This window comes from Pleurodeles waltl, chromosome 3_1 (assembly GCF_031143425.1).
Source record: "Pleurodeles waltl isolate 20211129_DDA chromosome 3_1, aPleWal1.hap1.20221129, whole genome shotgun sequence".
Lineage (NCBI taxonomy): Eukaryota > Metazoa > Chordata > Amphibia > Caudata > Salamandridae > Pleurodeles > Pleurodeles waltl.
The window spans coordinates 958,242,851-958,257,366 of NC_090440.1; the positions used below are offsets into that span (position 1 = coordinate 958,242,851).

The 14,516-nt window shown below is 41.4% G+C and overlaps 1 protein-coding gene across 3 annotated transcripts in view; it reads left to right on the forward strand.

Annotated features, from left to right (window-relative positions):
• Nucleotides 1-14,516, forward strand: part of INPP5B (inositol polyphosphate-5-phosphatase B) — a 738,051-nt gene that overhangs the window by 201,989 nt on the left and 521,546 nt on the right. The window contains exon 1 of one of the 3 annotated variants that reach the window (XM_069223979.1): nt 5,757-5,875. The exons of the other annotated variants lie outside the window; for them this stretch is intronic. Within the exon in view, the coding sequence (XP_069080080.1) occupies nt 5,845-5,875 (31 nt within the window). The 5' untranslated portion in view covers nt 5,757-5,844. Of the gene's footprint in view, nt 1-5,756; nt 5,876-14,516 lie in introns of those variants that run through there. 3 annotated transcript variants of the gene reach the window in all.

A 14,516-nucleotide genomic window follows, 5' to 3' on the forward strand; every position in this document is an offset into this window, starting at 1 on the left:
CCTTGGCTAATAAAAGTAGTAAAAGAGAGCAGACCGGATACAATTTACAATGCACGATTTTTTAAAAGTCCTATGTAGCATCACATCTGGGTCTTTGCAGAATGATAAAAAAAAAGAAACAACCGATATTTTACTGTTGGCGTTGGAAAGGGGCAAATTTAGCAGTGTCCCAAAGAAACCCCCACCTTCATGTACACTAATTCACAGGTTATTTCCATTCCTCTACAAAGAAAGCCACAATTTTTAAATCGCGTAGAGGAGAGATGGGACCCTGTGTTCACCTCTCTCACATAAAGCACATTTTGGCGCCGCACACACAAAGAATGGCGGGCTCCCGGCTTTGAAACAAAGCGCGGCATTTACGCGAATTCAAAGTGCGAGAAGGCGGCAAAAATCACACCTGCTTCCCTTTGCGCCTCCTCCCCCTGTCCCACCATCCAAAAATACCGACAAAACAGAGCAATGGTTTCTTCTCTCCCTCCCTAGTGAGCTCAGCCCGAATCTGCACAGTGTCCGTGCAGCAGAACTTCTCTTCACTCCTCCGTCACACTGCTTCAAGCCCTGCTTGTTACCACTCGGCTTCCGCTTCCGCTCCAAGACGATAATGTCGGAATGTGAGAAATAGAAAACGGACTGCACACACATACGGTGTAACTTGGCGGCCATCAAGCATTGGCAATCGCAAACAGTGTCCTTTTACCCCATGGAATGTAAAGGTGGGCCATCCAATAAGTTAACACAGAGAGCTGAATTACGTGTTGGCTCAGGCTCTAAGGTCCCATGCATGATCAGATTCTTGAATATTTGGCATGCCAGCATACATATATGCTAGTACACCCAATTCAGGTGGGAGGCTCCCGAATTTTGAAGCCAAAAATGCCTTTGTTTTGGCCATCTCCCGGCAGAAATTGCCTCGCCCCGAATAGAAGTTAAATGGGGGGAAATACATTCGCACGTTTTTTATTTTTCAAAAATCTCCCATTTTCACTTCTAAAATATCGGCATGTATGAGCATGTAAAAAAGATCATGTTAGAATAAAATAAGGTGTCTTCAGAATGCAAGACAATATTTTTTTTTAACATGCTGAAGCCTCTCACCTTAGTAAAACAGAATACCTGCTATCTATTAAAAGCGCACATTATTCAAGCATGAACTGAGAAACATTCCTGCCGGCTCTGATGATATTTCTTTTACTAAACTAAGAGGCATGTCAAAGTTCATGTGCCCTATGTGGCTCGTTTCTTATAATAGCTGGGGTAACATTAAAGACTATTAAATGAAACATGAGATGTTTTTCTACAGCACACATAAGGAACTCACATATTGGAAAGTGAAAAGTATGCAATACTGAACAAACAGGAGCTTCTCAGTTATAAAGAATTTGCCTAGGATCACACAGTTTGAGCGTTAAGGAAAGCTAGGATTGTTCTCAGAATTTCAAATTTCAAACTTTGAAATTCAGCCACTAGGTAGGTATCTCTTTCTTTTTTTTAATTTCTTTCTTTTTTACTTTGTTTAATAAATGGGTACTAAAAACTCAAAATGGCAATAAAGGAATTATCAAACTCCCTAACAGAGACAGGTAAATTTAAGCACAATCATTTACTTTTTTCAAATGCAACACATCTATAGCCTACTGTCATGTATAAAGTACTTCTATAACCAGGCTGAGCCAGCATAGGTAGTCATATTGACCTTGTCTATTCCTTACTGTGAAAAGGGAATCTATAAAGGCCCTCCCCACACTGCAGATTCCGTTATCCCAATCTACTATGCTCTATAGTGTCCTTACAGGTAACGGACATTTCTAATATATATCCTCTTTGGTGTGTCCAAATATCTCTGGATCAAGAAGTGTAAGTCAAAACAAAAGGAGTAGACCTGGACCAAGTTATTACAGTACACATAGCCAAGTTTCCCAGGTATGTGTGATGTGCTGTTTCAGTACAGGTTTTTTCTTTGAATTCTTTTAGTTGTAGTCCTGTTTATTCCATTTTAAAATGGGACTGTATGTCCCAGAATTAAAAGAAAACCTAGATTCGATTAGCACATCATGCATAGACTTGGAAACCTTGCATCTATTCCTTCATGGCAAGCACAGGATCCCTGTCCCATCAAATGGCTACCCTCCTTTTAGCCAGGAGGCAGCTATAGCCATAAACCTGTTAATGCTTTCAGTGGCACCATTCTCATGACCTAATATTGTCACCAGCAGTGAAGGGTTCATCTGGCAAGCTTCCATCTCAGATAGTATTTCAAACGTTCTGAAACTATTTTGAAAGTAGAATAGAAGATTATAAATAGCATGTTTCAAAATTGCGTTAATGAAAAGCAACCTAACTGAAACGCACATCTGTTGAACGTGCATAGTTTCGGCATATACTTTGTATTCATAGCTCTGTGCACCAAAATGGAGAAACTTTACCTTCTGTGAAGGAGGGCAAAGATTCCCAACTATGCCTGAGTTCACATAGACAAAGTTTAAATCACTTGCGTCGTGAACACTGGACTGTTTTCCAGCTGCAGGTTATCCCACTATGTGTCATTTTGAGGTATACGACTGGACAGGGATGGTGGTAATGCAGGACCTGGGGTATGTGATTTTAACTTTGGGGAAGGTGGATGGGCTTAGCTATAGTGGCTTTGCTGGGGGGGGGAGGGTAGATGGGTCAGGCTCTGATAAGAGGACATGCCAGTGGTAGGCTCACTAACTGGGGGCAGCTGGCAAGTGACATCAGTTCACCAGTGAAGCTCATAGTAGAAATATTTTTTGATTCCTCAAAAGGACATTGAAGTTACCCATTTTAAACTTTAAAATAAGAAGTGAAGTTGACAGTTAATAGGTGAAGGTTACTACATAGCACAGAACAAAAAGCATTATATGCCTTTTCATGCCACATGCCACCTAAATCTAATGACCCTGCAGATGCTCAATGTACGTCTTTATTGATAATACATCTTGCTAATTTAACACAGGGTGCTTGCTTTTATCCATTATAAAATCAATTTAAAAGTAAAAAAGAAGTCAATAAAAATGTTAACTTGTGACTCACCCTTCTAAAGTTCTCCAAGAACTTTGTATGCTTATCTGCACGTAAAAGGAAATTTGTGAAATTGCTAAATGGTGTTCATTGTTCACTAATCAACAAATAGTTGTGAAATTAAGAATAAAGCTTAATGTTTCTAACAAAAATAAAACCAAAACAGAGAAATGCTCTTGAAGTAATGAGTAAGTCCTACTCAAATCACCAGGGCCAGTTTAATCCTCTTGGTGCCTATGAAGTAATCAGACAGTCATCTTTAAATCATCCTCAAATCATCAGAAACAACTCACTTGAGAAGTAATCGAGTGCTAATCCTCTGATCATCAGGAACAATCACATCTTGTGGAGTCATCAGATACTCATTCTTAAATCATCCTGAAGTCATCAAGCAAATTCACACTTTGTGAAGTCATCAGATACTCATTTTCAAGTCATCCACAAATCATTAGGCTCATGTTTCTAAACTCTGCTGATGACTTCAAGAGCTTGATGATGTCTGATGATGTGAAAATGACTTCTACAGTAGTTGGATGATCATCCAATGACTCTGGAATGGCTTCTAAAGTAATCCTGTTTGACCTGGGTAGTTCCTTCCAACCTGTGCTAGTAAGCAGTAGACAGCTAAGTGAATTATCCGAGGTGGGGCCAACCCAGTGTCACTGAGAGTGACCTTTCCTTTTGGTGGCTTTGGGCATTCTGATGGAGCTTATAAATGGGCATGATCACCACTGGTTTTCTACCTTTGGCGCCAGAGGGGGCCAGCTTGCGCTTCTCTCAGGTCTCTCATGATAAATAGTATAACGTTTTTTTATTATTTAACTTGGCTGTCCTTGTCCCAGGACCTTTATGTAGCTCAGGGAATCCCTTTTCTAATTGCATTTCACTATCATAATCTCAGGAAGGTCGGCTCGGCTAAGGCTGCGGCAGGATGTGTTTGGTTTCAATTTAATTTCCTGTTGGGCCGGGGCCCCGGGAATTTCTGCTACCGCCATGCATTATAGTACAAGATGTGTCTGACCTCGACCCATGCTGCTGCCCTGTTGTGGGTGATGGCTGCGGTTGTGTCTGGTCACGGTGAGTCTGAGAGCAGGGGCTGGGTGTCTTTAACAGGTACCCATCACAGCTCTCAAGACAAGGGTGTCGCCACTCTACGAGCTCCTCTCACCGATCTCACAAACTTCAATTATCTACAGCAGCTGTCTGCAGCCAGTGGGTGTGACTCATTGAGACACTTCAGTGGCAGCAGGCTTTATTTTTCCAGCTGCAGCACTATTGTAACTCAGGGACTTTAGGTAAGTCAAAAATTAACAGTGGTGATTAGAAATGTTCCTGCTAAGGTCGGAGTTTTGTCTTTTAGCAGTTTTGACTCACTACGTACTAACGCAGAGGGTTTATATCCCTGCTGCAAAGAATTTGTACCAGTCATATTCGCAAAATTGTATTTTATGAGGATAGCATTGAGTTACTGCTTTTCTCAGAGAGATCCTTTTGTTAACTTCTGGAACTTCTGCATTGCACCTAACGCTCAGCTGAAGAAGTAGAGGATGCTTTGTATAAATAACATAGGTTTGAAACCACCTGGTAGTGGTTCAGAATTCCTTGTGTGCCCAGGAGTTTTCGCACAACAGTAAAAAAATTTAAGATAACTCTGGGGAATAATGTTCCTGCCGAAGCGAGATCAGTGTTTTGTCTCATGTCAGTCTTCACTCATGAAAAAATAGTACCGCGGGTTAATATGCCTGCAGCAAAGTAGGTTAGTTCCCTTACATACCTGGAGCTTTACAGTAGTTTCAAGTTCTTTGAGTTTCTCATTGCTCAAATGGGGATAATTTCTGATATTTATTTGTTTCCCTGAAAGTGTCACTGTAGGTGTCATACATTTGGTCGTTGAATGCCACTCAAAAGTACTCTGAAACTATGAAAATGTATCATACAAGCAATCTGAAACTTTGGCAACTACCAAGCCTTTATTTCGTACTTATCTGTACATACCTCAAACAGCAAATATATAGAGACAACACATTAAAATGTGTTCTAGAGCTGCCTTAACAATCCCCGCCTAATAATGAAAGTAAAAACAGACAGGAAAGTCAAGTTACAAACGAATACATTGGATTTTGTTTATAGTCTCAATTAGCATCAGAACCAGGCCTTGGCGCACTCATAAAACTGCAACAAATGGTCACTACTTTTCTTTTGCAAAGGTGGCAACCCTAGATTGCGCCCTACCAGAGTGGTGTCAATCCACGCTTTCATTCGCAATTCCATGTTATGAATGCATATAATTTTACTATAGGATACGGGCTACACAGCACCTACAAATGCAGTCTGATAATTGTGCTCCTAAATTCGATTATCCAGCAGCATGGCGCGGAGCGCCAGCACATTCAAAGCATATCTGAGCGTTATAGTGGTGTTCTGGAAACCAGTGGTCCTTCCTCTATTTTGTTTATTTTTCCTTTATTAGCTTTCTGTTATAATCAGAGTACCATCGACCCTCGCTTGTAATTACCGTGGACACTTTGAATACTACTAAACCGCACTTGCGGTGGCTGTGCCGCGTGAAAGCAGGAGCAGCGATAGTCACGGGTGAAAATACACCTTCGAAAGCTTTTCCTTTTCTGGTAAAGCGAAGATTTCCCTTGTAAGGCTGAGGTTACAACCCCGGAAGTGAATCGCGGTTGGCCCGTTGCCTGGTTGCCTTGGTAGCGGCTGGCATGAGGCGGAGTCGGCTGTCAGTGTAGGGGCGTGGCGGCCACTGCTCTCTGGTGTAGGGCAGGTGCGGACGGGAGTGGAGGCATGTCCGCGGCAGGCTCCAGCGACCAAGCGGGTGAGTTGTTGTGCTTCAGAGGGGTGTCGAGGTGGGCGGGACGGCGAAGAAGTTACCTTCACCCAGGCAGCGAGAGGTTAGAGTTAATGCCCCTGTGCTACTTTTTTGGTGATGGTTGCTCTCGCTTACAGAGTTACCCTTTCAGGGACTTCTGTGCCTACATACATACATGAAGCGTTTTGGCAACACACAAAAATAGACCAGAGATCAAAAAGGAGAACGGTCTTGTATAAGACCCTTAACAAGTGTTTCAACCCAGTGAAAACAGTTTAAGATTAAAAGATTCAAAATATCCTTAATGTTACCAACAATCTAGGGGTCCTATCGCTTTCATTAACAGGAAGTGGTTGCTTGATGCACTTGCTTTCTCTTTTTTTTATTCCTCCCGGGAAGGGAGAATGAAGACTTGCTGGCTATGCGATCCCAGGATGTAAAGGGTATGCCCTGCCCGCGGACAGGAAGTACTCTTCTCTTGCCGTTCTAAGTTCTAGAGTACCAAGCATTTGTTCTTCTTAGGGGATTTGGGGCGAACAGTGTAGTGGTTATTGCTTCATGCTTTGCAGACACGCGACATCCCTCTGCCAGGCAAGCCACGGGTGTTGTGTCTGTGGTGATGGAAGAGGGCCAGTTACTACCTCGCCGCATTTGTTGGTCTATGCGCTCACCCTCGCTGTCTGGAGTTGCTGCCGCTGACTCTCCTCTGGAAGTTGCTGCACTAGATGCGGACACTCCTTTGAGGGGTGCTGACTGCGGTAAGGAGGTTGCTACCGCGGATGCTCAGTCTCCTCAGTGCGTTGCTCTTAATGCTGACACTCTTCTAGATATTATAGCCCAGGCACCGACTCTCTTCTCGGAGTTGCTGCCCAAGGTGCTGACTCCTCAAGGTGCCCACTCTGCGGGGGTGGATTTTGGTCACCGTAAGCAGTTGGCCGTACTTTATCTCTCTCATTGTGTTCCTGCATGTTTCTCGTAAAAAGGGCTGCTCGGAACTTCTTTATGGGAGGAACTGGTTTTACCTGGGCATACATGGTTTTGTTGGTCTATGCACTCACCCTCGCTGTCTGGAGTTGCTGCCGCTGACTCTCCTCTGGAAGTTGCTGCACTAGATGCGGACACTCCTTTGAGGGGTGCTGACTGCGGTAAGGAGGCTGCTACCGCGGATGCTCAGTCTCCTCAGTGCGTTGCTCTTAATGCTGACACTCTTCTAGATATTATAGCCCAGGCACCGACTCTCTTCTCGGAGTTACAAAGTTACATCTTTTAACACCAACTGTAGGATTTATCACTGTAGTGTGTAAGTGTGTGGAGTCGGTATTCACCGGGTACTTAAATGTACTCTTCACAACCAAGACAAACCATTCGGGCAAACATGTAGAATGTCCCACACGTAACAGCCATTTCGAAGATTATATGACCTGGATTAATCATCTGAATGTGAGATAAAATATTCTGTATTTCTAAGTTTTATAAAGTGACACATAGGCGTGTTGAGGATTGCACAGTAGACACGTGTAATTAAAAAGGAGGATTGTAAATTGGAGTCGGCACCCTCTACATTTGTATAAGGTTCACTTGACGGACTAAATGATGCAACAAGTACAAAGTGAATAACATTTTGTTTGGTTAGACACTGAAAACGCTGTGGTTGGTGGCCCCGAAATGCTCTTTGCGCGCGATACATATAACTTCCGTCAGTAAACTTATTTTAGTCTACATTTCCTGAGTACTGCTGCCTCTTGCACATTCATAATCAGGCACTCACAGGCCAGGCTTAACTTTAGTGGCAATCTATGAGTTTATGACCGGATGTTTTAGGAAAGTCATGTATGTTTCATCGTGGTGACTCTAGAATATGAAAATTGTCCTTTGCTATACTGTCTGTTGTTGAGAGCATCTGGCAGCACACTTATGTTCTAGTCAATACATCGGAACCACTTCCTCATTTGCTTGAATTTGACTAACTACTATTAATCAGGTCAGAGTGTTCAACATTTACTACATGCTAAACAAATATTTATGTATTTTTATTTTTGGAGAAGACACACTATATACTACATAGTGATTTATTTATGCAGGTTTTCACAAACATATACGTAGGGTTTTAGTGGAAGCGCCAGAAGGCTGTCACAGCGTCATCTGATGGGGTTAGATTACACAGTTTATAAGTAGTAAACAACTTGCCAGTGTTCATCATAATTATGATCAGTCTGATTAAAACATACTGTCAACATACATTTCACCAGGAGTTGTATGTGTTCATGCACGAGTTTAGTAAATAATACATTCCCAAGACACTTCCCTTTAATCCAGAACCATTACTTCATAGTTATATATGCTATAAGGTCTTTGCTTCATTCACGAAGGAATGTCTATTTCTAAGGATTGTTCCGGGGTTCTTGGCTAGCTCAGTCATCGTCTTTTTGTCATTTAGAGTGAATCCAATTCCTTTGATTCAGAAAAGAGGTGGCATGCCGCACCGATTACTTTCCTATCCTCTCATTCTTTAAGGATGCCCACTCCCCTTCTTTCCCCTATTCTTATTTGCCAAGGAAAATAGAATGCATAGATCAAGGTCTACTAGAAGAATCCACCTCCCTTGCTTTTTAGTCTCTGCTGTTTATATGGTGACACTTGGGAAGCTGAGCGTTGGTTCTTTCCCATTGACTGATTAGACATCCCTTAGTTTTCCATTGAATAGGCTCCATATGAAAGGATGTGGTTTACTGAACACTTCGTCATACCCATTTTAAAGCCTTTCCTTTTCTGCCTTTACCATTCAGTGGTTACTGTTCCAGGATCAGGCAGGCTTAGGTAAGTGCTCTTTTTAGGTACCATGTTTGAATAGTTCATTCTCATTTATTTTTCCACAGCCAGCCCGAAGCCCGAGGTCATCTTTTTGTATTCGTTCCCCATCACTTCAACAGTGCTTCAGATAGTCAAGTACTTTTGTCGGCAGCTCCTGTCTTATAGTGCCACTTATATCCGCATAGTGACGTTGGCCCTTGTCTTTTCTTTCTTAGCTGCCATTCTGACCATGTAAGCCAGCCAAAGTGCTGGCGTATCCTGCTCTTTTGCAGAGAGCTGAGTTTAGTTTGGCTTTGTCAGTGGCGACCAAATTTTAAATTCAGAGTTAGGATTTATTGTTTGAATTTTCTTAATCAAACCTTAGATGTCTGATCCTCTTTCTGATCAATTCATTTTCTCTGAGAGCGACCTCTGAACCTTGAGTTGTGGCATCACACGTACTAATCCTTAAAAACAGATATTCACACAAAATAACACATCACTGGAGCATAACTGTACATTAAACATTGTATATCTAGTATTATAGGTGAGACAGCAATCCCTGAACAAAACCCTGACTCTAATTTCCGAATTATAGGTGATTTCTGACAGGTCTAGTCACCTGTAATAAAGAAATGACGCTGCTCAACTGTAATATGTTACTACAGTTTTGTTCTGATGTCACAATGTATGTTGCCAGAGCCAGCATCCAGGGTGAAAGGCAGGTCATTAAGCATACTTACAGCTTCAGTTGATCTTTAAGCAAGGAAACGTAAAATTGGGATTTCCTTCCTCTGATATGTTTCTCTAAACATAAAAAGTGATCAACATAAAGGAGATATTTATGGCAGCATGTTTATATATTTCATCCTATAGATGATTGATGGAAAGATAAAATGGCTACATGTTCCTACACAATTTGGGCCACAGCATTTTTAACTTGACTTAAACTTATTCTAATATCTTATTGTAAAAAGTACTAATTGTTTTTCAGTGTGTTTTAATTTTACAGTGCAGATTCTGCTTTTATTCTTCTTGTCTATCATGTATATGAAAGAGCAAGACACCAAGGAATTAAGCAGCTTATGGCAAAAAGTGGCCATATATCATAATGAATAATATACCCTGTTCTGTCCATTAAAAGGCTGATGCAAGTCACCTCGAAGCGCATTGATCTTATGAATGATCTCTGCCTTGTTCCATTATATGGTTGCATAACTCCTTGGTTATTTAATATCCCTCTAATGTATGGCAGGGGTACCCTGTCCCATTCACTCTTACTTGATCAGTGTAATCAAGAACAACAGCCAATCAGTCTTTAGTCACTATGTGCATAAATAAGCCTGCCAATTTAAGGTAAGTAGTACGGGATAGTGCTTGTCTGTCAAGCAAAGGCAGTAAATTTGGAGAATGCTGCTATTGTTGTCTCATTAGCTGTCAGTTTGCACATTAACAGTGCACTACCCAATTATCGTATTTGTGCGCCCTTCAGGATGGGCTTATGCCAAGATTTACTTGTAGACTTACTCAAAGGGCATAAGGAACATAAAATGCTCCAGTGGTTCCCTTTAGCCATACAGAACGGATAATTATTTGAATTTCCATAACTAGCTCCCAATTTATTTAAAAGAAAAAAACAGCTTTACCCAAAATCTCCAAACTGAACTTAAAACACATAGCCTTGGTAATGTTGAAATGGAGGTAATGAGCTCACAAAACTGTCTAAAACACGATACTGTGGGTGAGTGGGGTGTTACCTTTGGAATGTTTGAGAAATCCTGAATTCTGTCATCGTATGCTTTGTCTTCTTCCTTGGTCATTCTTCTAAATCCTTTTTGGGATTTGTATGAAGTGTAACTAGAATCTGATTTCTTATCTAAAATAAACATTTTGAAATGTTGCTTTCCTTGCTCTCAATGGCCCTAACTGTGTTTTGTGAAATAAACAGTTGTTGACCTGCCCATTTGCTTTTCTTTGTTTTCATTGTGTGTAGTATCACGTTAGCTTGAGTATATTCCTAAAGGGACATAATTATCCCTCCCGATTTGTCATTCTTACTTGATTTTGGTGGAGGGCCAAAGCAATGTTCTATGGATGTTTAGTCTTACATGAGGGGGCCGGTCCAAAATGTTTGGTACAGAGTTTTCTAAAAAGGTCTTGCTTTTATTTCTTCCGTTACTTTTTATGTATTTATGTGCTTTTTGAAGTTGTTTTAACTGATGTATGTATAGTGTGTGAACTTTTTAGGCATCTGTATAGTCTGTTGATTCTTTTACTTCTTATTCATCTGTCTTTTTCTCAGTGTTGTACACCTTGCCTTCGATGACATAGTTTTGAAGAGATAGATGCAGTGAAAGGTTTTAGGAATGGTCGTGATGCAACAGAAAGTAGGCCCAGACACCAAAACAAAAGTAGCCCACATTTGTAAATAGGGGCAGCTCTAAACTTGTTAAGACATGCCGTAAAGGTGTTTTGCAAGATACAGAAAAATAAACGCTTTCATGCTTCCTGCAGGCAATGTTTGTGCCCACTAGCCCATAAAACAGGCCCACACACAGTCCAAACAAGCAACCCTAACGCTGACTTGTCAGACCAGCACTCCTGTCACTGTCAGACTGGCCTTTTGGCCAGTCCAACCTTTGTTTTAAGGACTCAAGATACACCAGAATATCTGATAGTGTTGGGTGTTCAGTTTGTTTTATTACGAGAGTCTATTGTTTTTGGTTGTCTTATTTCCATTGAGTGCATGTGCAAAATCTTTTTTTACTGTGTTTTTTCCTTTTGACATGCTAATTCAAAAGACCTTATCTTTATTTTTGTGTCTTAAAGTTGTGTGATGCCACTAATTGGGTATCATGAGTGGTGAATCTCAAGAATAAATGTAACTAACCTAGTTGAATTTTATGCCATATCTCTATCTTTTTAACATGTCTTTTACTTTTTTATCTTTAATATTGTATTTGACATATCAGTACACGCTTAAGATACTGTTATTGTTAGTTTTAAGTTTCTGGTTTGGACTGTCTGAAAGCCGTTTTGCCCAGCTTTCCGGTTTAACATCTACAGTGAAGCAAGTTTACCTATTGAATATATTTAAGTTATGCTGATATTGTACGTAGAATGTCAGTGGTACATACACTTATAAAAGGAAGTGGCCGTCGTTCAGTGTATGCTATCATTTATCTTGTGGGGGAAAGTATTATTTATTTGAAAAGCCATTAAATTCACTTAGTCACTCAAATTGCTATGGTGTTGCACAGAAACTGTCAGTGCCACTTTGGCCTGAAAACAAAATTGCTTCCTCTCAGTGGCATCACTCAGAAAGCTTGTGCAAAAAATTGTATTGAGGCAAAATTGAGGTTGAGACCTCTTGTGAAGTCATATAAAGAGACGTACATTTGCTACATTACTTGCAGTTGTCTTCCTTTTTTGTCTGGGGTATCGATCTTATCCTATTTATGCTATTATTGTGTGCAGTTTCTAGAACTCATTGGTAATCATTGTAAGCGTTCTAGCACTCTAGGACAATGTCAGCATTGTAAATGTATAGTGTAGTGCTGTCTTGGATCTCTCGTGTCTGCTGCTTGCCTGGATCTTCTGCTTTTTGCCCAGACCAATGCAGCTATGCTGGGACTTTGCTGGGCCCTAGCCACCTCTGCAATGATGCATTTGACAAGGGACAAATCCGAAACTGCTGCCCTGGTGACATGAGCCGACATAGGGAGGGAAGCTTGTGCTCCTGCTCTCTCTTCTCTCACTTAACAATGTGAGACCCCTGCTGGATTCGCGAATCAGTAATGTGGCAAAGCGGGCTAAGAGATGAGCCTCCCTACCACTGCTCTGATGCTTTGAGCTCTCTCCACCATCTCCCACTCTAAGTTTGCCTCTCTTGCCTCGCTGGCATGTCTGTATCCTGTCAGCATGTGGGTGCTGCAGTTAGCACAGAACAATTTGACAAAACATTTAATAGAAATAGTAAAATTATACCTGATCATGGTGGGATTTTACCTCCATGTGGCAACCATATTGTAAGCCAGCCAAACCATGCCCAGCAAGGGTTTTTGAATCTGTAAAAGGTGAAAATTAACTGCTGGACACAGCCCAACTCCAATCATCTGAACATCAGTGTGAGATTTTTATTGTTTAGGTGAGAGTACCCCACCAACATTATAAGACTATTTCCTGGTAAGTCAAAACACAGATCACTGAGAGAACCGTACCTAATCCCTTGTGACTATGATACAAGCAGTAGGCTTATCCCCCTCAGAAACAATTAATAAAGTTTGGTATCAACACAGTTACATTCCTTATCATATTTAGAAAGCTCAAGAAGATGTAAAAAGCTAACAAGGTAAAAAAACATATTAAAGGAATCTGATATATGAAGTTTCAAAGTTTTAAGGCAAAAAGCACCAAGATGACACAAAATGCCAAAGTCAATATTTATGGTTTAGTGCAGCATAGGCTGGATTTCAGGGTGGTAACTTTGCAGTGGGGTCAGACGCTGTCGGGGTCACACCAGGCAAAAGTTTTGCATTGGGATTTAATATTTGTTTCAGTAAGTCAAGCTCCTCTAGGAGGGCAAATCAAGATTCTGAATCTGGCGAGGGCCTCTAAGGTCAGGTACTTTGAGTCTGGGACCCTGCAGAAACTGTTACTTTTGTCACTAAAACCTCCAGTTGGTAAAAAATATGGGTACTTTAGCCATTGAGAATGCTTTGCTGCTGGAATGTCTTTGGTGACTTGTCCCACTCCAAAGTCCTAACTGATCAGTTTTCTTGTTCTCAAATGTCTTCAGCAGGGCAAGGCAGGAGACCGCAGCTGATGAGGGCTCCACAGGAGTATTGAAAGGATTTGATATTTTCTTCCACAGTTCTGCAATAACCTCCAGCCTATATAGAAAAGAAAAACTCTGCATTGGATAAAGAGGCCATTCCTAGCCTTTGAGGTTGCACTTTTATCTAGCATCTTGTGAGAGGATAAAAATATAGCCCACTTTCTTGAAGTTGCTGGAAAAGTACTCAAGTCTCAGGCTTTCAGCGAAGACTTATTGGGGCCAAGTGTTTCTCCAGCCAGCCCTACCACAGGCTCCACTTACGTCCATTCCCAAGTGGGCAGTTGTTTCTTTCACCAATCGTCAGCAGCTTGTGCCCCTGATGTAAGAGGGTAGGCCAATTAACTAAGCATTGAAGAGAAGTTAAAGTCTCTAGGTACAAGACGAGAGCAGTGTACCACTCAGTCAGCATCACAGACAGGTGCCGACAGAATCTTCCTTCAGAGTCTTCAGCACGTCCAGATGTGTGCTGATGAGCTGGTGGTGCTTTGCCGTTTTTATCTTGTATACTGTTCAGTCACTAGTGACAGTCCATGATCCAGTTCCTGCAGAATTTCCACAGTTGACCCAAATCACAACTGCAGCATTTGCTGTCTTCCTCAAAGCACACTTTTCCAGAAGCTATTGTTCAAGATGGCAGGACCCTTACTCTTGTGTTTGGAGCTATCAGACACATCCTGGGGCCTGTCTATAGAAATAAGGATCAAATGCCTCTTACTGCTTTGGGAATAGGCCTCTTTGGACCTTCCCAATGATCCCTGTTTATTATCATTATGCACAGAATTGACCTTTGTGATGTGAGCTCCGTTCCTGTGCACTCTCAAATACCACATTCCAAAATAAATGGCCAGTGATTACACCTTTTGTCGTCTTTCTCTCAGAAGTTGCTCTATTGTCTCCTGGCAGAAAGACCTATTCATGCCATGCCAAGGCTTAATTACCGTTAGGAGGGAAGTCCAGCATAATTGAATGAATTGCTCTCAGGGCTTCCAGGAAGAACAAAGTCTGTTTTTACCAAGTTAC